Source organism: Branchiostoma belcheri, unplaced genomic scaffold (genome assembly GCF_001625305.1).
Source record: "Branchiostoma belcheri isolate BF01 breed outbred unplaced genomic scaffold, Haploidv18h27 scaffold46, whole genome shotgun sequence".
Classification (NCBI taxonomy): Eukaryota; Metazoa; Chordata; class Leptocardii; order Amphioxiformes; family Branchiostomatidae; genus Branchiostoma; species Branchiostoma belcheri.
Window position 1 is genome coordinate 1,372,829 of NW_017804087.1, and position 26,068 is coordinate 1,398,896.

Below are 26,068 nucleotides of genomic sequence, written 5' to 3' on the forward strand. Positions count from 1 at the left end.
CTGTCTTCAAATTTTCTGCTATATGCATGTCTGTTGCCTAATGTGACAGCCATTGTGAAAGTACATATAGACAGAATCAGCAGTGAATTCACAATAATGAATGAAACAAGAAATTCACCAAAACATTTCACATCTAGGTATGAAATCTTGGATTTCTAGTTTAGAAACCCCAAACTGTCTATTATAATAAATATCCACGCAACATGTAATGAAGAATATATGGGCAAGGCTCCAGTGTGCTCGTTATTAAAGAATCCTATGATTTATGGACACTTTTGTATTACGACACCTCAAAACGATCCAAACTCGCTGCCATAGAAGCATCCATTTAGTCACTAGCGGACAACAGATGCCCCAATTGTCGGCCACCGTTTAGACAAATTGGGACAACCTGACGCACTGCAACATAGTGACGTTACACTGGTTGTTACTCATACTAATTACACAATCCGTCTTTTCCCCTGGCTTTGAACAACATTCTATCATGTCTTTCTGTCAAGTATGATTTAGTAAAATATAACAAACTAAGAAAGTTACATCTGTTTAGAGGAATGGATTTTAAAATGTCGAAATTGTGACAAAAAAATGGAAAACTGGATCCATGCAAATCTAGACTTGCAAGAAAATATACCGGACATTTTTAAAGCCTGTACGCAAAAAATATTCTATCAGTCATTGTTTATCTACAATTAGCTATGACAAGTAAAATATGTATTATAAAATATAAGGTCCTCTTTTTATCTGACGGCAATCACTGAAAGAGCATTGAATTTGAGCAACCACAAATTTACTATATTTCTCTTATGTGAAAAGGGTCTGAAGTAGGCCTGCTTTAGACTGATGATGGTGCTATACACAATACATTGTGGCCTTGGCAAAGGCACAGTAGTACGTTCTGCTGAAATGCTATCCTAGCTAAGCATCCCTGGGCTTTCTTGAAATGACTTACAAGTAAGCATCAGCATCCTATACGACCAGATGTGGCCAGAATCTTTACGATGCACTTGTCGTTGAAATTCAGTGTACGATTATTGATTTTTCAAACGTGAAATTATGGATTTCCTTCTGCAGTTAATTGGACATGGTTGACCACTTGGTAACATTTCCTTCAAGCATAGAGTGATAATAAAAATCATATCCATATTCAATAATTCATCCTAAGTGGTACCAAATCATATTTCTGTGCTAACGTCAAAATATAAATACTGATATTAATTAGTCACATTAACTACAAAAAACTGTTAAAAGTCACAAATTTACACCCGATTCAAGGATTCTAACATCTTTTTGATCCATATATATTCGATTTCCCTCTTTCCAGTCTATCCTACCAAATGTTGAATTTACGTCGACCCAAAAACCGTCTAGCAGACAAAAAGATATAAAACATATGCTCAAAGCTATCAATATTTCCAAAGCCCTTGTGACATCTACTATCAGGAAAGTGTCAATCATCCACTTTGTTTTATAGCCAAATTGTCGGAGACCTGATAGAATAATGATACCCCGGCCCCTGCAATTTTGATCCTTATGTAAGAGGTTATTTTTCATAGTAGGCCATGTTAGGAATACAGATCAGATACCTCACGTATCTGATGCCCTTCCCAGCCAGAAATTGTATTACTGTAAAACTTGAAATGTTTGTAGCAAATAAATATACGTATCATTTTCTACCGTAACAACATAGCAATTTCTGTAATATTGCATTTGATGTAACCATCATCTTTAAACTAGGTACCAGTGGCAAAAAGCTCAGGTGGCAAAATCAACTTGTTTCCAGGTAAGGGTAAAGCTTATGGGTGGGGGCAGACAGCTTTTATGACGGCCCAATGTGAAAAAAGGGATAATCTTTAGCCATGCTTTAAGCTTACAAATATACAATCATTACCTACCATAAACTGACAATATTTTTGGCAATGCAGGTACAAGTACAAGCTAAACACAATGCCCACAACTACAAGCTAGTTCACGGTTTAAACTGCGTATGAGCAAGGTCAAAGGTGAAGGTTCTTTGACAGTTATGTGCGAGGTCAAAGGTGAAGGCAATTTGACAGTTCTTGTCTAGACAATGCTTAATACCATGTGCAAAGATACTTTGTTTATGTCTTTGGGGTCTTCAATTTGCGACACATATTACATGCATCACACTGCACATGCACAGTCTAAACCGTGAACCAGCTTTTAAAAAAAGGCACATTACGGGAAGCAACGGGACGAGAGCGCGGATGACTTAATCAGAATCCCAACCAACCTGCGTGATGGCTGAGAAACTGGTCCCTTCTTCCCGTTCCAACTGTAAGTGACAAAAGAACCAACAGCGTTTACTTTCAGACAGAACAAAGACTTTTGTCACAATTTTCTGTGTTGTCATTTGGTGAAAGTGACCTCTTCCTGCTATAGGTGTTTCTGTGGAAATAATCCACAAGCAAGACACTGACAGGAAGTTAGGTCAAAGGTTCCAGAAAAGGTAATCTCATGTCTTCATGCCATATGGGACATTGAACCAGTTTAGCTCAAGTGAAACAGTTGAGCTACTCTTCCACCGGTAGTGACAGAGAAGACAGAGGCAATGTATAAATATATACTGAGCATGTACAAGCTTATTCAGTCATTGTACCACGGAAATCCCCAAGCTCTTTTTATAAAGTAGAACAGTGGACTAGGATTTAACATTCTATTTTAGCCTTAAGGACTGTGACCCTTTCCAGTAGCATGCATGTCGGGTGAGCAACAATAGCCAGGATTCGAACACACAAACTCTTGGTCGAGAGGCAGGGTCACTAACTACTGGACACACTAAATTACTGTGATTCAAAAGATTTCAAATTGGAAAAAAACATCTTTCAGAAAGGCATTTTTCTTGTCCAACTGGAAATACACAATGGAAATCCACATGCATAACTATAAAAATGAAAATATGGGCATGCAAGAATCCACATTCCCTAGAAAAATATCCAATATACATGTATTATATACAACCTGCATAACACAGAAGTGCAGAAAGCGGCATCGTGATTTCAGCAATCCTTTGTCACAAATGATACGCAATAAAAGCATCGCCTTTTTTTATGGGCTATGACTAACAGATGATTCATATCGTTTCATCTACATCCAGCCTGGAATTTTTAGAGCAGAAAAATTGATATCTGAATATTTTACCTGCTACTTCACTTTTACCCTGCAAATTTCAGTTTTTTTCCTAGTTTAAAATGATACATAGTTTAAAATACTTATGTTTCAACATGGTACAAAAATTGGGTCCATAATTCCCACCTTATTCAAAATCAATAACAGGATATCCATGATTGATGTGTTACTTAAGGAGAAGCTTGTCCTTTTTAAGTTGTCTTGAGATACTCATCTTAAGGAGATCCTGAGGGGATAGTCTGACATGTTTCTGCCAAACCTTATTCCTTGTCTTACAGGAGGCCATAAAATATTCACGACCTTCCCTTCAGGGGTAATCACAGTAAGCATCTCTATGGTTATTAGGTTTGATGGTCTGACTTAAACCTTAAGGGCTGGAAATGCCCTTAATTGTCAGCAGTTTATTACATGTAGACATACATGTTAATGTCTTTACCTTTGTGTATGGAGTTTTAATTTTTGGTGTATGTTTGCTTGTGTTTCTGTGGATATTGTCCAAGGCACTGACAAGAAGTTAGGTCAAAGGTACCAGGAAAGGTTATCTAATTGCTTGTCTTCCTGCTATATGTATGTTTGCTACAACATGGCAGCCAGTGGAAAAATGCAAAATCAACATGAAATTCACAATGATTGATAAAGCAACAAATTCACTAAAATGTTGAATATAAATTAATTATTTCTTCATTCCCATTATAATTTTTTCTACTTAAACTTTAGAGTACACTGCTTTGGGAATGTGAAACATTGTTGAAATTTCTTCTCAGAATTTGATAATTATGTAGTCTTACTCTTAGTAGATATTTTGGTACAGGAAGAAGGGAACACTATCAAATAAAGGTACAAAACGTTTTAATTAACATTTTATCCACAAAAATATTTCTAAAATTCTACCAACTTCAAGAAGGGGTTATTTAAGGATAATACAAAGTTAGAACCATAATTTCTATTCCTAGATATTGTATTTTTGTCAGCATTAGTCATCAGGCATAACCACCCTTTTCCGTGACTCAACTGACAATGGTTCGCCCGCTATTTTTAGCGTAGCTTCCCTGGTAGATAGATAGATTTTCTCTGCGTTTGCCAATAGGTTGTTAGGAGTAAAAATAGCTTGGGGTGAATTCCAATGGCATACAGTTCACTCGGCCTGGAATACTGTGCAACATTGGATATATAATTCAAGACTCGAAATTCAATTTGGAGGATGGGCGCACCTAACCTCAGCGTTCAAAATCCTTTTTTTTCCTTGCATACCAGCATTGGAAATAACCTGCACCAGGCAAATTTCACCTGCACCCCTTTATATTGAAGTAGATTTTATGGAGTATGGATCAAGCTAGAAAATGATAAGGAATTTTTGAATTATTTATCTAGAATTTTGTAGGTGGTAATAAACCTTACAGAATACAAAAATCCAGAAACACTTATGTACCCGATATAGGGATGGTGCAGGTCAGGTGCAGAGATACCTGCACAGCTCCCATTTTACCTGCACTAACCTGCATATGCAGGTGGTATTTTGAGTCCTGGAAGCTAACAATTAAGTGCACAGGATAAATTTTGGGTCGTCAGCAAACCCTAATTTCAAACCTTACTGCCTTACTTCAGAACTCGAATCTGAAATTCTGGAGCAAACTTCAAAACCTATGGCCACAGGTGGTACCTGGCAATTGAGAACACCTTAATGAAAGAAGAATCCCTCTATCTTCTACCTTAATGCCCGACCTTAACGCACCTTAAGGGAAGAACTATGACGTCCAGAATTAACGGAAAAATCTCCACCAAATAACCCACACACACTATTTCTACTTTCTCTTTTTCCCATTAAGTCCTGTAATGCTATTAATTTGAAAATCCGTAAATCAATTATGTTGGTATCTAGGAGATAAAACCATGAGCAAAGTAATTGCTTCATTTTTTTCATTTTACTGGTACAAAAAAAAATGTATTTCGGTATTGTATCTTTTTAATTAAGGTACGATGTTCCAGCTTGCAATGGCAGGCAAGGTGTTATGCTGTGATATAGGACAGAATAACCTTCATTTCACATTAGGACACAGAAAGGACAGATAAGGTGTACCGGTAATCAAATTATATCTTTGCACAAAAGAAGCTACAGACCAGACATAATAACATTCACAGCTTTCTGATATAGCGAGGGCCATTTTGGTCCCAGAGAGCATTTTGGTGCTTATTCCCTCAGGAATTTCACATCTGATGTCTTTTCTATTCAGTTCGGTAATCACCTGATAACTAAAAAAGATGTTAAATTTCACCTTCTTGGAGATTTTTTTCTCTTCAAATAAATAATAGTAAAATTTACCCCTTTGACATCACAGCTATGTGACATTCAGCTAACCTTCCCCTCAGCAATGTCATGAGAACAAGGATGGCAAGCCTCAAATGAGCTTTATCTTTCATGGACGTCCCTCACAAATTCTTAGGCACTAGAAACATATATTCTATTCAAAATCTTGAGATCCATGCGTCAAATAATATGTCAAATATTGTTACGTCCTACAAAAAAAAATACATAGCGATGACCCCAAATGAGCAAAAATTTTCTTATACGTTTCTCTAGTCGTCATATTTCTTTCATGGCATTTGAAAATATAATTATCTTCAATACATCATAAAATAATTGGGATATTTTCTATTGTGGTTGTGTGGGTAGAACAATTATTTCCTCCCAACCATCACTTCCTGCCAACTTGACCTTAAGGTCAATCTACAGTAACCAAAGCTCCCCCCCCCATCCTGCTATTCTTCTCGCTCCAAAATTTTCTGTCTTCTCAGTAGACATTATAAAAAAATCAATAATGTTTGCTATTTTTTTACTACCCAGACCTGCTGGAAGAGTCCACTCTTGATAGAGGGGACAAGCAGTCTGCTGTAGTCGCCAAACTCGCTTCCATCAATATTCATTATTTCCTATCAGTGGCTCGATCCTATAATCACCCTTCCTTACCAGCACACGCTATCATGTCTGGACATCTATAACATTGAGGGAGAATGGCTAAGGTCGTTTCCTCCTCAGTATCTAGCAACTCCCCTTCTTACCTTAGCAAGGGTAGGCTGTGAATGATAATATTGCTGTAGATTGGTACAAGAAATATGCATCTAATGCTCAGGTGTATTCGGTATGTTAGTTTGTAGCTATTTGAACACCAAGAATTCCCTTACCCCAAATTTTCGGCTGACTCCATCAACCTTGTTCACGGAATGGACCCATCTAGATCTACTCTTGGAACATTTGACCATCGAGAATATGTACTGGTATATAAGTGTATCTTTACATATGTAACCCAACATAAATATCTATAGTTAAAAATTTGGTGCATAGCTCAAATACTGGGTGCACAAAAATGCTTATGTTCTCAGCATTTTGTGCCCTGGAACCATAATAACTATTTTATGAAGAAGAAACACTGTGTCTGAAAAAAATGGCTAGACAAAGTCAATCCACTTTCCAAGGATGATACTAACGATCTTGAGCGTTATCACTCAACTCCAAGGACAACAGTCCAACCATATCAGACCATCATTGAACTTTGCAGTGGTTGCCTGGATACAAAATGGCAGTGAAAATTGTTATTGGTCTTGTGGGTGTGATACAGGCTTAGTGTGATGTCATAGCCTAACCACGAGGGACTGGAACAGACAGGAGGGCCAAATGATAAATCAATGATGCAATCGGGAAACATAAAAATCTCCAGGTCCACTCGTTAAATGTAACTCCACAAGGTTATACCTTAAGAAAACAGTTACTCAAGGAACTGGATTTTCACAATCAAAATCTATCCGGTTGCTTGAGTAACCATTTTCTTGTACAGTATATCGCAAAATCTGTAATGTGTTGTATAGCACTTGTATGTATGGCACTTCGGCAGAATGTCTCAATTTTTTATGTCATTGTGTCAAAAGACCTTCATGACCATTGTAGCACAGTGAACATAGCAAACTGTGTTAGAAATGGACCCCGGGTTCATACATATATGAAAAGTCAAGTTCAAATATTCCGAATACCTAATGTCCCATTCTGTGCCAAGTTTAAGGGGAGATATCTATATAACACACCATGAAAATAGTCAATGGGAACTGGCCATTTTTCAATTCAAACACATACATGTACACCTTCATGCACATCTAAACCCAGTACATGGACCGATACAGGTAGACATCAGAAACACTACAGGTTAGGAGCAGGTAGATATCAGAAATACCTGCACAGCTCCAATTTTACTGACCTGCATATGCAGGTGGTATTTTGAACTAACCTGCATATGCAGGTGGTTTTTTGAGCCCTGGCAATCATACATTTACAAAAGACATCTTTCAGACAACACAGCCAGCATTACCCCTTAGGAGCCTTTTTAACGACTAGTTAAATCAATCAGAACACACGGCAGTGTTGTCTTACAGTTGGCACTCATCCCTCGCTAACACAGCGCTCATTTGCATACCCTCTGCCTCACGATTTACGACCCAATTTCAGGGTTCCGTCTACGCAGTCTGTCTCGCAGCACTTTCTACTGACCCCGTCGCAATTAAGGACCTTTTAATTCCAATCAGGCCACTCGTCATTGAGCATTGCGCATTTCCCATAGGCAAAAGTCACCGCTTGGTGACGCATGTGCAATTCCCCAGCTGTAACTAGTATAAGGTCCGGTCAGTTTTCAAACAATGTGGGCCTACTGAAAACTGAACCCAAAGCCTTAGAAATCATGTATTTTTGCAGTATGAATAGATCTACAAATAAATATGTAATATAACGCTTGAGTACGTTGGTATAGTTTTGGTTATTTTTGTCTGTGTGTTTGCTAGTGTGTCTAGGTATTTGAATAGAGTAAGGTGGGAGGGATCCGATGGGAGAAGTTTGGTTACCGTAGATTGACATCTAGATACTTCTTGGAGGTTTGAAATTTCCGACTTCTCGTTCTATCAATGAATATGTTGTGTTCATTTCAGCCCTCCGTGCAAGTGCAATTTGAACACAAGTGGGCACATCCAAATAGCCCATGTAAATCACTCAGCATAAAACTGTTCCACCTCATTTCATACCACTGGCGTCAGGCACGTAGGTAAACAAAGGAAAGGTAAACAAACAAGTTCAGGTCTGAGCAGGTCCTACATTCTCAAACTACATTTCCACTCTTATAACTGTCATATATTTATACACCAGCATAATTAGATGTACACATTAACAACATTGTTTTCCAAGTTTCATGAAATGATAAGTATACCACACCCCACTATTCAGTGTCAGGTACTTGTAAACCTAATTAAGTCAAACAGCCAATCATAAAGTTCCTACACGTATATCTTATGAGACTCCAACATTACAGCCAGTTTGGTCTAAACTAAGGGAAATGTGTTAAGACAGTTTTATCCTCAAGAAAAACATCAAAACACCCACCTGCAAGAAGTATGACCCTGACTCATTTTTATAAACAACCCCGACCTTCTCTTCTTCAAACAACATATGACATCATTTACAAGCCTTAAGGCATCTATACTAAGTACAAACCCATGTTTCACTTTTACACCCACCTGCGTGATGTGAAAAACAGCTGAAGGTGTGAAAGTAATCCGGGGAAACGTTAAAATCTAGCTGCTGCAAAACACAACTGTTCATCAACCCCTCCGCCATTATCAACTATTTCAACCTTTGGTACCGAACTGAATACAGGCTTGTTAGCTTAGTAAACATGTCCTCAACTACGTGGATAAGGGTCATGGCTAACTGGGCGGTTAACAACAAAACCTAAACAAGAAGTTGCAGAAAGAGTTTTTATTCAGTATTGTGAATTTCTCGCTGATTCTTAGCATTATTAATTCCAAGTTGTCAGTTCCTTCGAAGACCGTAGTGAGACCATTTTGACCTCCAATTTGACCTCACTTCCTCCCAGCCTGTAGGGAGACCATTTTGACCTCCTGTCGTAACTTCCTGTCAGTCTGTGGTTACAACATTCCCCCTTTACTTCCAGCAACTCTACTGACTAAGGTATTCAAATAACTACAAACACAGTAAAGCAAGAAAATAGGTAAGCAAAGAAACAAACTCATAAAAAACAAAACCTCTGACAAGGAGGTAATAAAAACACAAATCCTTGCTTTTTTTTAGGACTCATTCAGGATTTTTGAAAAGAATACAACATATTCAGTTCTCTACACTGGTAGCAATTTATACAGCAAAACACTCATATCAATCTACGTGACCATAAATCCACTTTCTTCAGTGAAGATATGAAAACTGACAAGCCACCAAGTTACTTCCACTCTTCTCATTTATTATTCAGTAACAACATATCCATCAACCGACACGGAGAGATGGCTCCACAACATTTCAGCTGACAGCTGGTTCTTCCCAGGGAAATTTGATTAGGGTTTGTCTGCCTGTGTAAAAACATCTATTCAAACTATGTGGCTGACCTAAGTAGTGTTGGTGTCATCGGGGGTGTAGATAGTTTACACACTCACTGTGGTTTGGGAGAAATAAATATTGCTGTACTGTTCTTTGGCTTAGGAAAATTAAGGCTGTGTTTCTGATTACAATCATGAAAAAAACAAGGTCAGCTTGTAGGGATTCTCTTTTTTGCTACTGTCAGTCGTTTAACCAGAAACACTTAATTTTTTTCCTTGGCCTCAATGATATATAAGTGACATTGTACAGACTGACATAATAAAGGAAACGCCTCCAGAATAATAGGATTATCGTGAATCAGTAAATGATATAATACTTACAGATTTAACAAGACAATACATCATATTCATAAATCCAAGTCTGGCAAATGTACAGTACTTGTCTTCCTCTTCCGTAATTCTTAATTTGAGTTATTTCTTAAATAAAAATCTAACATGGAGTTGTAACATTGTTTGTTTCATGCAACCAGTAAACCATCTTTAAGGGTAACACACCAGTTTTGAACAGTTTAAAGCTTCAATCATACTGTAAGCCATTAACTTTAAGCCCCATACTGTAAGAGATATACAACCCCCAATATAACCTAACCAGGAAACTATCCCTGCATTCTATCTAGATGAGGACAACTTGGCACTGACAAACACCAACTACTGACAAGTGCCAACCCTGCAAAGAACCTCTGCTCAACCTTGGACCAATAATAGTATGTTACCATCACTGGAGCACTCCATAAAATTGACAAGTTGAGTTTCCACAACACAGAAAACTAATTATGCAACATTGCTTCTTGTACCTAAGTCTGTATAGAAATGTTTCAAACTGACAGTTGTTACTTCGAATTCTGGGTATGGAAGTATTGTTTTGGGTGGCTGAGCTGTGAGTTTTGTATCTGTTTTGTCTAGCAGTAAAGGTTGATAAAACAAGGATGGGAAGAAGATTTACAGGCAGAATGACAAGAGGACAAATTTTGTGGGGAGCCATTGGGAAAATAGAGGCTGACATAGGGGAATTCAGGAAGCTGAAGATTGCATAATTCTCACAAGTCTGAAATATCAATTCCATATGGAAGTAGCGTGGTTTATCCTAGGATAGGATACCAGTATGGCAGACAGACTTACCTGTACAAGAAGTGGTATGACCCAAACTTGTAAAACCGGTTCTACATCCAATTATGCAACTCACACAAAACAAGTAATTTGTAATGACTAGTTGTCATTTAGACAGTCAGGGCTCTAAATGCTTTTTTGAGAACCACTCAAAATTTAGGAAGTATGGATCATACAAAAACTGTTCATAAATTTCCCAGGAATGCAGACACCCTTGACACTATAAATCCGCTGGTAAATACAGCTTGCAAGTCTTTATATTTGCTTTTGGGATTTCAGACATGTTTAGTTTGGTACAGGTGACTGGTTATTGGGGACACTACTTTAGGTTTCCCCACACAAGTAATATTTCACCATATAAATGATGTCATTTTAGCAATGGTCTACTTTCATTGAATCTTTTGAATACAGTATCTGAATGAATTGATATGCGACAATTTGAAATTGATAATAAACACGATACACATACACACATTGAATTATTCAAGCTAAATTGGTTGGAATACTTTGCTGACATTTTGAAGAGAAAATTGTTTTAAATTCTAGCAAGGTACGGTATAGGCTTAGTTACTGTACTTCATATTTTCAGACACACTGGAAAATTGGCATTTGGTTATATAGCTACAAAATCGTCCTGACTGTTGCTTGCTAAGCTCTGTTGACTCTATAAGAGTCTATTGTTCAGTCATTTGTTAGCACAAGAATTATGGTATAAAAAGCCATTCTCTGCGATTCAAACGGTTTTCTTCCTAAGGTTTCATTAGCATTATAGCAGATATCCGCGACCTATTCTTTAAGAACCAATGTTCACAATGACATATGACTTACTGTTATTGTCATGTTAATGCTTGGATTATTTATTATTTTCTCCTGCCTTACCGTAACAATAAGAAATGTCATGTTTTGTGTTCTGCCAATGTTTAGGTCCTGGTATAATGTAACAGTGTTTTTTTAGCAGTGTTTCTTTGGTGTTTACAATTTTTCATTGTATTTTCTTCCTGGAAAACATTGAAAGAACAGTAAATCAAAATACAGAATGGAACATGCAGACTCTCATAGTACTAAAATGCCATAGTTTTATACCAACAACAGATTTTCGATGAGTTTTAGACTGAAACATTGAAATGACTAGCTAACCATATTCTGGCATATCATTCACCATATTTGGCAGTTCTCACATTTTTTCAGCGACCTACAATGTAGTAGAGGCTATCAACAAAACCATACCAGTTCCAGACACATATTTCTCATGAAAACATAAAACCTTCAGACTATAATAAAGGGAATAATACAATGTCCTCTTCGGTCTCAAAATGGATGTTGACCTTTGCCCTGCAGCTGCCTTGACCCTTTGAAACTGCCTTAGCCAATAATCATCCATCACCATCGCTAAATTATCCCAGAATCCACTCTTAGCGTGGGGTCTTAATTTACGACTCTTATCGCTAATGCTGACAGAACTATTGTATTTGCAAGCCGGGTCCATAACATATACTTTCAAGGCATGCAGAAACTGCCATTGAAAGCATAAACTCACCACAGAAAGTCTACACGGCTATAAAAAGGTAATATGGACATTTGTATTGTATAATAGGATATGACTTTTACAGCCAAAGCCAACAATGCTAGTGTATTCATAAGATGTGAGTTAGGTACATGTACATGTAAGGACATAACATTCACTTTCAAAGCACACAAAAACTGCTGTTCAAAACATAAACTCACTACAGAAATCCAATCAAGCTATAAAAGGGTAATATGAACATTTATATTACATAACACGACTTTTACTACCAAAGCTGGCAATGCTATCATGTTCAAATTAACAAAAGTTGGGTTTGTAAAGACATAATATACAATTTCAAACTAAACAAAAACTACTAGAAAAACCTAAGCTTACAACTGAATTTCTACCTTGCTATAATTAGTAGAAAGAGGCAATATGAGCATTCATAACATAATAGGATACCAAATCAAAGACAGTCTAAAGGAATGACAACAATGCAGAAATATTTAGTTCATTGTGTACATTTCCTTTTTGTTTATAAACATCTTTATCAGAATGCAAAAATAGCAAAAGAGGTACTTAACTATGCTTTCATGTCAACAAGTGGTATGTAATGGACACTGTATGCTATTTGTGTAACCTATAAAGCATTTTGAGTGGAACATTTACAATAACCCTTTAGACACACTACTTTCATGGACTTACCATTTATGTAAATATAACATATTTTCACCCAAAGTGATTTCAGGGCAGTAACATTGGATTTTCAAAGTTAATTTTCTGGTTATTTAATGTAGTAAGTTGAATCAACCCTATCCCATAGCATAGTGGTAGCTGTGATGCAAAAATGTGATGTCCGAGTCGCTGATGGAAAACGGTTGCTTGTTTTATATCAGAAATGTGATGCAGACAGAAGATACGATCACCAAAAGCTCTACGCACCCTACATATCAAGTCTCAAGGTCAAAAGTACAAAATGACTTCCACATGGGCCAAGCCTGACGCACACAGTTTTCTCTTACACGGTGGATTGAGAAGGTATATTTTCAGATACATAAATAGAGATTTAAAAAAAACACTGGTTATAGAAAATGGCAAAATTCCAGCAAAAAATACTACCAGTATATGCATTTTCTATTTCAAAGTATTACTGTTTGAGATAAGCATAACCTCTTCAGCTATCAAACATACAAAACTATTTTACATCCTATTGCATATCTTCTAGTATGTAGTGTATACGTACATGTATATTTTCAGACGTATATGCTACATAAATACATGTAGTGCTGTATCAGCTTGTACTTGTGCCAGAAGGTTGCTATCCGGACTATGACATCAGCGCTGGCTGCCTGGGGCTGTTATTTTGCGTGAATGGTGCCCTTTCCCTACCCTTGGGTCACCATGTCTAGGTTATTAACACTCTATACCATCTGGCTCATCTATACTGTGAAACCCACACAATTCGACTACGTTTCCTTATATAACTGTATTTTTATGATCCTGCAACAATAAAGTCAACTTCCAAACAGAAAAAAAACAAACTAAAATGGAATAACTTAAATGGTGTCTTGTTAAAAACACTTACAAACTGCAACTTGACATGTTCACAAAGATCAATCCTAAGGAAGTACACATCTTGCTCGAGGGATTTTCCTTGAAGTATCACCTTTCAAGTTCTTCAACTTCGGAATAAATAACGTCACTACCAGATGGCTTGGTACTGGTACTAACAAGCTTATTTGTCAAGGAAAGCTTGCCATGTACTATAGTACTCTGGGGAAGATTCAAGCTCAGTCAATGTAACACTATGCCTAGAGCTACACAGATTTGTTTAACTTTAAGGTACTGATATATATAGCTTCTGTCCTATGTACATGTTAAACATTTTCCATGTTATGTAACCCCATAACCATTACAAATTTGGTGCCAAAGAGCTACCTTAGCAGGCTGAAGGCTAATTCTCCCACAAAAGGTCGCCAAATGACCTTTTATGTCATTTCCATCATGTGATTGTCTGCATTCTAAATGTTATCCTTAATCTTTAGATTAAAAGCATTCCTATATTCATGCTGCATAACCCTATAACCAAAATGAAACTTGGTACTAAAAAATGCTACCTTATTTTTAAATTAGCAGGCTGAAGGTCAGTTCTTTCCCAAAAGGCCACCAAATGGCCTTTTACGTCATTTCAATGCGATTGTCTGCCTTCTAAATGTTAGCCTTTTTCATATTCAAAGCATTCTTATACATGTACGTCTAGTATTAACATTCTTGTGACTAAGGTGGCCTTTTGGCATGTTAGGCAGCAGGGAGAAGGTTAAATATCTTACGTTACAGGCCCGTTGGAATACTATAGGGGCAAATCAACAATTTAGCAAATATAGAATTACAACCAATTATGGACACTGAGGTCTTATGGTATTTCTTTAAAAATTTCATCAGCTAACTTCAATATTCAAAACATACATGTCTTTACCTATAATAACAAAAAGCAAAGACAGGATTCGCAAATAAAGAAATAATCTTTTTTAAGGACTAGAAAGCTAGGAAAAACTTATGTTTTTCAACTGCATTCCGTTAGTCACTGACTCACTGACAAAAACTATTTGAAATGTCTGACAGTTTTCAAATTCTATCCAGTTGCTTGATTACCAGTTTTCTTGTGTATCTCATTACCTGGATATCTAACCTTCATCAAGGGTCGGTGTTCCAATGTATGATACACCTTAGATGAACGATCGCATCACCTATCTGACTATAATAGGTAAATCTGGGCAGTGGCACTGTGCAATAGATCAAGTATTCCCAAGGGTGTGATATGTTCTGCATGCAAGGCCACTATCGGATCTTAAAGGTCTTAAGAAGGTAAGATCATCCTAATATGAAGCTACTTACAATTAGCATGCTAGACATGTAAAGGATTATAATCATACTGTATTCCCTGAGTGATCATCACATGGATATTAGATGGATCACTTCTACAGCAAGGCTTGCAATACACATAGGAGGGTCCGCATGGGGGGATCCTGGTATCAGGAGGCCCAGCAATGGTAAATGGAAAATTGATGTGTTCCTGCAAAAGGTTTTGGGAACAAGTTTACTGGATTCTTCTATTGTATTCATAGGGTGTCTGGCAAAACTAGCCTGCTAACACAAATGGATGCTCCGTTAGGATTTTCAGTTAATCTGATATTGACAATGCAATATGAAGAATTTGTCAGTAAAGGTTAACTTAATTGAGGATAAGAAAAGCTAGGTAGAATTTAAGTGACCAATTATGAATAATTTGCCAACAACGTTTAACGTTGAATTAGAGCCTACCTACTACAATTAACAGAGAATTAAAATAACTTGCTACACCTAACAGAAAAAGGCATACAGACCCTTACATTGTCTTAGCTCTCATTTGTAACTACAGACAAATTCCCTATGGATTTGTAGATCATGAACCTTTTGCTGTGATTTTGCTTTACAATTACAGTATGAGGGAAAGGGAAGTTTTCATTGTTTTCTGAATTTGCAGTAGTGCAGTAGTCATACAAGGAAGAAACATTTGCAATGTCAAGAATTCACGACGGAGATGTCACAGTGAAAATAAAACCACTGCAAATGTTTCACGTTTTACAGTAAAAACCAAACCACTCATAGGACAGACAGCTAGTTACAAGATTTGTTGCCAATGAGCATAATTCACCTCCCACCCATCTGTTTTAGTGGCTGCTTTCAATATCAATTGAAACCCCAGGGTGTTAACCACCTTGTACGGGCATTATCACTCTAATTACGCACATCTACGGAACTGCGGCATATTATTGGCCAGGTTTTAGCAGTTTCCCTGTGGCTTTGAACTTGTGTGTGGTTTCCCACAGAATAATCACTGTGAGATACAGGAAGTTTGGAGGGCAAACTGTCAGCTTTGTTTACAAAGACACACAAAAACATGTATGTTTTGAGTCTAGCGCTGAACCCTTGCAAAGCAGGGCTGATTTGGGCAGAAATAAAAGAAGACAATGGGCACTAGACAACAAGGAAAACTTAGAGAAGCGTAACCAAATAAACACTACAACTACATACGTTTACAACAAAACACAAATGCTGGTATCCTAAACCTCTGAACTATTGCTATATCTTGCTTTTTAAAGAACTGCCATGCAAAAATAAAAATGATCTAACGAGAAGCAAAAATTCAATTCAGGGCCTCAATGGGTAATGGTGGGATATGTATAACAATGAATTTGCTAAATCATTTTTGACGACACTTTTAGTATGTTATCTATAGGGGGTCAAAAGGTAACTAGGCAAATAATTGACCCACTAGGAGCCCGGTGCTATATCTTCCTAGCATCCAGTCAACATATGCTCTAACTTCAGTGGAAAATTAGAAATATTTGTGGTCAGTTGGCAGAGCAAATAAAGACCAAAGGGGCCGGTAGTAAACATACCCCCATGCAGCTGCAGCATGGAGGGCAACAATTTTCACAAACAATTCCTAATTATAGTGTACTAACTAGTAATGACTTGGATTATCGTATATAGAGACTTATCAATCATAGAAAATGCTAAAACTACTTCCTGAAGTACTCAGATTCATATGTTTAATGAGTATAGAGTTGTTTTTCTTTTTTTTTACAGCAAGAAGCTGACCTCACAACCAACCCTACCGGTTCCTCTTCCATTTTATAATCAGGACTACAATCCCGATCGTACGCTAAAAGTAAACTATTGTGTCTGTTCTGACGACTAGAGAATTGCTCGGATATGTGAATGTACGTCGATGAAATTTAGCCAACTGTCTTGTCGTTTTATGAAAGGGATAAACAAGGTTGGGAGGGGGAGGGGTGCACGCATATATGGCACGAACTACGTGATGTGCAGACTACCGGCGAGTCTACAACACAACAATTTCCCCTCAAAAACACAGCCAAACATTTCAAGTTAGGTCAGAAATAATCCCTGGCATTGACTAGATAATGTTTTGAGGTAAGTTTAAGCACGTAATCATAGTCGAGTTGGGTAAAAGTATTGCGTTTGAAACCCCCTCAGGGGGGAGGGACGTAAAAGCTAAAGAGACCGTCACAAAGTTTGGAGAGGACGTTTACCTTTTTCCGGGGTCGGGAACGGGTTTAAATTCTCCTCATCCCGGCTAACCTGTGTGATGATGGACGTACTGTCCATCTGGATACTTGTCCCGCGACGTTTTGTCCCGATCTTCGCCGTGTTGCCCACAAATAGCGACCAGAAAAACAGAGATTTTTCAAAATGGTCGCAGCTCGGGCAACATGGAGGCTGAAATGAAAATATAAATAAAATCCCGCCCCCGTTTCAAGGCGGCCCCGCACATTCCACTGTTAAGTCACGGGTTTCGGAAACAATTTTGTGTGACAGGCCGATTATGAAACAACAGAGAAGTGACAAATGTCAAATATTATACAAATATGATGCCTAAAAACGTCATAAGAACAGAAAAAGTGATAAGAGACTCCTCTATTGTCCCTTTAAGGGCATCTAGAAACCCCCATATGTCCCATTTGATTGACAGATGTGTCTAATTTTTCCCGCGCTGATTGGCCCTACCAGATACCCTACGGCACAAACACCCGTGATGCACTGCGGTCAAAATATGCCCACTTTCCTGAAAAACTGGGCATATATCTTGAAAAATATAATCTTCAAATCATATATAATGATACATGGAACGTATTTTGTGGAAATATTCACGCCTATATGGCTACAACACGTCGCAACGAGCATATTCAAATCAGTGGGGAATGCTGGGATAGATGTGCAAGCAGTGACGCGGTAAGATGAAAGGTCAGCCGAAGTCACGTGACTCCCCTGCAGAATGTAAACATTGGCAGGCTGGAGGCGGAACTGCGGGGTTTGTTTGCACATGTGCTCCAAACTTTCTCCCTAGGATTGCATGCCAGTTTTCTAACTTCCTTGTACGTAGCTAAGTAGCAACGAATATATTTTTCTTAGTATGTCATTTGCCAGATCGATCTAAATTCTCTGGTGTTTGAAACGCAGAGACCAGGTATTAAACGTTTCTGCAGCCAAGGGGGCGTGTGCCCCGAGCTAGCAGTCACGTTCAAAAAGAAAAAAATAAGAACTGTAACTGTAACGTTAATGATATAGCACGACGCTATTTAGTCATTCTGAAATGCACATGTGGTTGCTTTGTAGAGGGCAAGGATAATGATAATGCCAGAGAGTCGCATGATCAAATGAAAAGTGAAAAGGTCAATGTCCTAGCGAACAATATGACTTGTTGCATAACTATGTCACCTCTGCTGGTATTGCAAAAGTTATACATTTTAGCCAGGGTTAGATCATTTGTATCCTCTATTGCAGAAACTATGTTTCGAAGAAAATTTCTGAAAAGTTGAAACAAAACTCTTGGGTGCCATCATCAAGGACTTGACTAAGGTATTAACATCATTAGTGCAATTCACAATGTGTTGGTATTACCAGTCTACGTTTTCTATCCTATAAATATGAAAATTTCATACTGATAGTCAATGGGCAGTAGAACTAAAGTAAAGGTCAATGATGAAACAGTATTAGAATGAATGCCCGGCCATGGAGCAACAGTTGATCCAATTTTGCTAATCTTTTACAGAACTTAGCCAAGAATGCAGACTCAACATGGCAAAGCTGGTAGCCGCCGTTGCTGTTGTCCTCCTCGCTGTGGTTGGGCAGCACATTTGCAGGTTTCTCCTGGCACTGAACCCCTTCCATCACACCTACAACCACTCTCCAGGACCCTGTCAACATGTAGCAGGGATCACCACTGGTAGCGAAGATCTCGCACTAACTTCCTCAGGTCTTGTCTTCATATCATCCGGTCCTTACGAGAAACACGGCAAAATCTTCGCCATAGACCTCAACAGCCCGGAGCCTCAAATTTCCCAAGTTTCCATCAAACCGGAAAGTTTCGGGGACAAGTTCGCACCAATTGGAATGAGCGTCTTTGAAGATCCAGCCAGCAAAGAGGTTCGACTCTTTGTTGTGAATTTTAAGAGTTTCGAGGTTGAAACGTTCCGCTATGACTCTTCGACAAACATAGCACACCACGTCAAGACCATTAGGCACCCTGTTATTACATCGCCCAATGATATTGTAGCCACTGGTCTGGATAGCTTTTACTTTACCAACATGTCCTTTTTCTCCAATCGTGTACTGGTCTTTTGTCAATATTGGCATTTCTTCCCGTCAGCTCTGTTACGTACTATGAAAACGGAGAAGCCAGGACGGTCGCTGATGGTATAAAATTTGCCAACGGCATCAACATGTCCCCAGACGGTCAGCTGATCTACGTGGTCAGTCCTTTGGAGCAGGGAATCAAGGTGTACCAGCGACAGCGGGACAACTCTCTAAAGTTCAAGAATGACATTACGGTGTATTCAGGGGTTGACAATGTTAACGTGGATCCGACATCAGGTAGCTTGTGGATTGGTGCCATCCCAAGCTTCTGGCAAGCCATAGTAGGGTCAAAAAAAGGGTCCAAGTTGCCTGCGTCACAAGTGCTCCAAGTGAAACACCCAGAGTCGAGCAACCCTGTTGTCACCAGCATTTATGCAAATGACGGAGAGGAGTTGAGTGGTTCAAGTGCAGCTGTGTATCACAACGGACACTTGCTGATTGGTACTGTCAGTTCCAAGCTGTTGCATTGCAAAGTGAACATTCCCGTTTAGACCATACAATCTTATAGTTAAATTGATTCTATTGAGGACATTCTTAGTTTAAGAATCTGATATGACTTGCTCCCATTGAAACATTTGGCAGCAATAGCATGCACCTTTACTTCACTGTATGGAGAATTTGTTTGTTTGTGTGCCCATAGTTATTTGAATACAGTAGAGTCACAGGAATGAGGAGGGAAATAGTGTAAATCAAAATAAATTGACAGGAAGGTCAAATTGTCTCACCACCAGATGGAAGGAAACCAGAAACACAAACTTATAATAATAATTCCTAGATATCTAGACAGTTCAGTTATTGCCATGCTATTTCAGCTTAAACTTCAATGCTAGCTGTTGTTTGCAAATTCATCTGATTGTAATTCATGTCACGAATGCATGTGTGTCCTCCCCACAGCTAACCAACCTCAAGACACAAGAACCATTAAAACTCACTTAACATGCTTTTATTGCTGGAACTCTGACTCTTAAATGTCCCCAGTGGAATTATGGTTGTAGTAGACCCGAAGTACCATTAAGAAAGCATGAAGAATATGCTTGTAGGACCTTAAATGCTATTTGTGCATAAGGTTTTCTTCATAGTAGGACACAGAGGAAATATTGAAGTAATGATGTGTATACCTTAGATATTGAAACTTTCAGTGTTTTTATTTCCAGTGGTTTTCAGGGTGATTTTTTCACTGTGAATTCATGACTCTGTGTTTCCATCATACTTGTTTGAACTGCAAATTTAAAACAGCAAAATCCCCTTTTCCCTCGACTTACCACAAAATAAGACCATTTCAGACCAAATTTAGTGGCTTGGAAGGGAATTGTTTCAGAATTCGAAAATCTACTAGTAATGGACTTGGAGTGTTCACACTCCAAAAATTGAATCAGTTTTATGAATTCTGAAATGATTTCATGCTCAAACTGATTCAATTTTTGAATGTGACAGAACAGGGTATGAATGAATTTACAGTAACAGCCGAGTTGGATGCACATTTACAAAAGCAGACCTTGGGGATCACTGCGATAGGACGTCAACAAGTTTCTCATTTTCCACCTGATCATTTAGTTTCCCTAGGAGACTGTAAAGCTGGTTTACCAGAGTCTATTGTTCCCATTTAGTTGTGTTTCAAAGACTTTGCTAGGATTAGGAAAGGGAAGTAACAACCAACATGAGTGAGTGAAATGATGTAGAGGAAATCGTATTTATATAAGCAAACCCCCAGGTGCTAGGTGTCATGTACATATACACGTAGCAAGTATACTCTGTACATCTGTATATTCTTTTATTTTTTCCGGACTTGATTTTGCGATAGAAGGATATTCGTGGTGGGATGAATTCGCACTGGAGAGGATAGTGCAAAAATAAAACTGCAAACATTTCAAAATTTACACTATTTTGAGACAAAAGAAGAGGCATTATTGAAAGACAGTTGTATAATGTTTGTATAAAATTTCTTTAGAAAGAATTGATTGCCCAAAAGTCTTTTGATAGAGCGTCAAGGATTAAAACTCATCAACCTTAGAGTTACTCATGGCTCAGTATTTGTGTGTTAGGCTTTGGCTTATTTTCAACGTGTTTTAGGCCTTTTATGCCAGCCAAATGGATGGTAAATGGCAATTTGATACTGCCTTGCCAATTTGATACTTTCTTGCCAATTTGATACAGTCTTGCCAATTTATACTGTCTTGCAGCCACCAAAAGAATTCTGCTTGGAGATTATGGATTATGTGCAAATGCAGTACAATCATATACAATTTATGTCCCCAGGACTTTTAGATGGTCTGATAGAAATTGCAAAGCTGAACTCTCACACACTGGGCTTGCAGTCGTAACATGACAGAAGGCATAAAGGACCATTAACCAGATAATGGCTTACAGCTCAGACATAATTCAGACGTTTTTGCATGCATTTTAAAACCCAGCAAAATACCTAGACATGAGTTTGGAGATATCATACCTCCATTTTATATATTTCCAAGCTTTTCAAAGTATTGCATATTTTCTATGTCTTACAAATTGTGGAAAGAAAGAATCAATGTTTTGTATTTGACACCCTCTCGAATATGATCTCATTCATGGCATACTAGTAGCGTCCCTGTACTCTCCAAGCAGAGGTTGATGGGGGAAGATCGGTTGCTTTTTTATATATGGCCCGTTTTTTTGTCGCTACCCTCACCAAGGTGGCCAGCGAAATGGATCAGCTTGGAGATTAGCGTCCTTGGGCAATCTCAGACCTATGTGAAAATGCAAAAACACAAAATCACAACCAATGACCTTAGGGCCAGCACGGACACACCAAAAACAATACCTCAATTTTTTACGGAGGTAAATATGTAAGAATATTGATGACACAAGAAACGGTGAGGTCGTTAACACATGGCTATCACAAACTTGGCTGTAAACACACCCAGACATCAAGAATAATACCTCCATTTTTTACGGAGGTAAATGTCAGAATATTGAGGATATATGAAACAGTGAGGTCATCAATCCATTGACCTCTGGGATGGGACAAATCAAAGAAATGCCCGTCGGGTTAGACGGACAATTACATCGAAATTGACTTCTTGCTACTCAAAGCCTTCGGGAGGAGCCAACCAAATTACCGCTGTCGCAAGTAGGTTAGTGTTTATAAGTGACCCAAAACCTACCATCACTTGTCTTTAGTCAGGTCTATTGGCTATTAACCTGCTCGTCTTGCATGTAGCTACAGTTAGAAGGTCCTGGTTATTCTAATTATGTAAGATAATCAATATGGACATATTCAAGGTTACGTTTTCAAGGGCATATTAAGCAGGGGACAAGGACATATGGAGGAGAGGCTCCAAGCATATCTTTTGGTGGCTCCAAAGGCAGTATCAAATTGGCCAGACTGTATTCATTTGCCAGGCAGTTACCATTTGCCACCCAGGGGCAAAAAAAGATACCAGTACAAAAACAAAGACCCCTTAAAATGCCTGAAAATGTAAAAAATTAGCCGGAGCCTAAATCTGCTTGGAGAGAAGTTATTTACATAATATTATATGACTACTCCAATACATTTCCTTCATTTTTGGACAATTTTTTTATCCGTTTTCATCCATACTTTTCATCCGTTTGCATCCATTTTGATTTCACCATTGCACTTGTTCCCTACATTCAATGTAAGATACATTTTAACTTGTTCCAAATACGGAAAAATGGCACATAGCACAGAGATTGTGTTCAGAAGACTTCACTTAAGAAGAAAGTGCCTTTAGTCCTGCCGGTCCTTTGAGTGATCTGTAGTGGCACTACTGGAGACAAGACAACCAAGAAGAGCTAGTATGTGATAAATCATAGATGGGAAGGTCCTCATGTGGTTTTCTCTCAAACGTCATCATAAAAACGGTGGAAAACAGATAACGTTTTGCCAAGACAGCCACCAAGACAGAGAAAAAAACCTCATTGGCCACACTGACTTTATTATAATGATGACATCTACGTGCGTATGAAATTTTGCCAGTTTCCAAGAAAATCTTTGCAACCATACTTTGCAACCGAACTTGAAGTATAATAGAGGTTGAAAGAAAAAAAGAAGAATTATTAGAGCCACTATATGCATAGGAGCTATTAAAATGTGCTAGGTAATCACCTACATGTGTACATGTAAGTCTGCTATGAGATCATCATTGTGACATTTTAGCATTTCAGCCATTACTGGCAAAATCAAGTAATGACTATATCTCTTTTTAATTCACATTCACTGTAAGAATTTTATTGCTTCAAGTTCCCTACTTGTACCGGTACATAAAGTTGACATGGCTACATATTCACGTATACTACACTAAACACACTTAACATATTTACTGCTAATCTAATACTAGTATTTAGTACTAGTAACAGATTTCTTACAAACTACACAAACTATTTATTGCTTTGCCTAAAGATGGTACATGTCCAAATATTATACCATAACATACACTAGAAATGTCTCATGCCTAATACTGTCATGACAAAATGAAATGGCAATAACTTGTTACCCCCAATTACAATTTATTACCCCCAACAACAGTGTGCATCTGTCATTACTTCATCTTACAATGTGTTAAATATCCCTGGTATAACTTACACTAATATTGCTTATGTTTTTATATTGACATTGTACAGCACCATGTTACACCTATATACAAGCTTGCAAAACTGGTGTGAATACCTGTACACAATATTACAAATACCGGTTTGGCTTCCTGTGTTATAATACTAGACAAAACATATTTATGACAATTCAGATGCAGAAGATTACACAAAAAAATGTGAAAACTTGTACCAACATAATACATCTGCATCTTCCATGCAATGTTGTCAATATAGCTGCCTGTACATGTAATAGTCCTAAAATCTAATTTTCTCTTTTCATTATTGCTGTGGCTTACGAATCTCCATAACTTGTATGTATGTAGAAATGGTACTATCTGTGGTATACACGTTGTCAAACTTATACTATTTCCTTAAAAACAATATCAAGCCATAACATTATACCTGATGCAATAGTACTAGTTTAATGCTGTTATTATCACTGGTGAACAAGTGTTAAAGCTCTCAGTCTGAATCACTGTTGTTTCTGTCTTCCTTCCGTCTCTTGCTCTTCTTGTGCTTGTCCTTTTTACGTTTCTTCTTGTGTCTGCTCGATGTTGACTGGAAGGGAGAAAATTGTCAGTGACATACAAAACTCAGGAAACATGCTGTATAGTATTTCAAAGTTTTCTGTGACAGAAAAGGGATACCAAGCAGTCACCTATGAGCAAAATATGATGCGCTTTATGTTTTAATAATCCAAGGCATCCAAAATGGAAATGGAGGTTTAACCCACAGCCTTGTGGGGTCGTGTGGCGTAACAGCAGAGTGCTCGAATCAGAACCAGAACCAAGAGGTCCTGGGTTCGAGTCCTGACAGGCCACGGATCCTGTGCCCTTGGGAAAGGCACTTTACAGGACTTTTCTCACAACTCAAGTGAAATGAGTATTACCTGTCCTGTATTTGTTTCTAATGTGTCAGACCAGCAACAGCTGCCTGTGTCCCACGTGTATTGTATTGTTACAATTTCAATAAACCAGATCAACCCACAGCCTTGTCTCTGCCACTTCTGTCTGTGTCCGACTCATCTTCAGACCCTTCCGATGTCTCCACCTTCTTTCTCTTCCGCTTCTTGGACTTCTTGTCTGATCTTGAGGACTGAAAGTCAACAAAGAAAGTGTTTTAAAGAAATAAGCTAGTTTATTGTGCATGCACAGTGTGAAACATTTGTGGGTATTATGCCAAAGTTTATCCTTTTTTGAAGTCCAAGTACATCAAAGTACTATGAAATCATTTTGACTCAGAAAACAGAACTTACTTCAGACACCTTGTCATCATCATCAGAAATGTCGCCCATCTCCAGCTCACTTCGATGTTTTTTCTTCTTCTTCCTCTTCTTCTCCCGACGCTGTGAGCGTTCCTTCTTCTGATTGGCCAGTGGAGTCAGTAAGGTGTGTTGTGATTGGTTGTGTATTTAGAATGTGGAGAATGTAGAAAAAGCCAACGTCAGGTCCAACATATTGGACACAACTTTCCAATTAGCAAAAATAGCTAAACTCTTCAAACAATTTCCACAACATCTGGCCAAAATTACAAAAAATAAAACTGGTTAAAACTTGACATAATTCTTCACAAAAGACACATGCTGATGGGCGATATAGCCCTTGGACATATGTAGAAGCAAACTCTAATAATTTTGCTGGGTACCCTATGCCTGCTATATAAACAAAATTGAGGCCTTCTCAAAAATGACAGGCAAATTAAAGTTCTAAACAGGAACTATGTGGCTCTAGAAGACTGAGGGACGACTGCAGTGTGATAGATGTTGGTTAGCTTGAGGAATGAATTCCCTCTATTTCATACTTAATGTAATTTTAGTTCCTATACACGGTGGACCCAGTGTTGAAATCTTACCTCTTCTTCTGTCTCTGAGTCACTGTCAGGGGATGAATCAGAACTTGACGATGAAGAGTGGGAGGGAGACTTAGTAAGAACAAAAACAGTTAGTCAGGGTAACTACATAACAGCTTCAACAACCATTTTTATAGTTTCTATAACATCCAATTTCTACAATTTGATATTTTAGATTTTCTACATTTACAGTCTGAGAATACTAACTGGCAGACCAAAAAAACCCAATGGTAAGTATCACATATCACC

General features: G+C 38.1%; 2 protein-coding genes and 1 pseudogene across 5 annotated transcripts in view; 1 reads left to right on the plus strand and 2 right to left on the minus strand.

Annotated features, from left to right (window-relative positions):
* LOC109478984 (CTD small phosphatase-like protein) overlaps window positions 1-17,648 on the minus strand; it is a 28,109-nt gene extending 10,461 nt beyond the window's left edge. Inside the window, exons 1-2 of one of the 2 annotated variants that reach the window (XM_019780817.1) lie at window positions 17,281-17,648; window positions 2,252-2,293 (exon numbers count right to left, since the gene is read on the minus strand). In XM_019780817.1, coding sequence (XP_019636376.1) covers window positions 2,252-2,293; window positions 17,281-17,356 — 118 coding nt within the window. In that variant the 5' untranslated portion in view covers window positions 17,357-17,648. The remainder of the gene's footprint in view (window positions 1-2,251; window positions 2,294-17,280) is intronic. The other variant, XM_019780818.1, reaches the window with a different exon arrangement.
* Window positions 17,649-18,822: 1,174 nt separating this feature from the next.
* On the plus strand, window positions 18,823-20,316 carry LOC109479020 (annotated as a pseudogene).
* Window positions 20,317-23,996: 3,680 nt separating this feature from the next.
* Window positions 23,997-25,982, minus strand: LOC109479004 (protein PXR1-like). Of its 3 annotated transcripts, none has more exons than XM_019780849.1 (4): window positions 25,823-25,982; window positions 25,227-25,334; window positions 24,959-25,066; window positions 23,997-24,529 (listed from the first exon to the last, which is right to left on the minus strand). In XM_019780849.1, exons 2-4 carry the CDS (start codon window positions 25,263-25,265, stop codon window positions 24,434-24,436), a joined length of 243 nt encoding a protein of 80 aa, XP_019636408.1. In that variant the 5' UTR covers window positions 25,266-25,334; window positions 25,823-25,982; the 3' UTR covers window positions 23,997-24,433. The 3 variants fall into 3 exon arrangements, with proteins under 3 accessions (XP_019636408.1, XP_019636409.1, XP_019636407.1); XM_019780850.1 differs by having other exon boundaries at window positions 25,227-25,331; window positions 25,823-25,979; XM_019780848.1 differs by lacking the exon at window positions 25,823-25,982 and having other exon boundaries at window positions 25,227-25,453.
* Between the last annotated feature and the right edge of the window lie 86 nt (window positions 25,983-26,068).

Bases quoted from the DNA above. Each gene is read 5' to 3' on its own strand.
- LOC109479004 (XM_019780849.1), bottom strand. From the start codon at position 25,265: ATGGGCGACATTTCTGATGATGATGACAAGGTGTCTGAA. The intron at 25,067-25,226 runs GTAAGTTCTGTT...GTTGACTTTCAG, and splicing joins ATGATGACAAGGTGTCTGAA to TCCTCAAGATCAGACAAGAA. The intron at 24,530-24,958 runs GTGGGTTGATCT...TCTCCCTTCCAG, and splicing joins GAAGTGGCAGAGACAAGGCT to TCAACATCGAGCAGACACAA.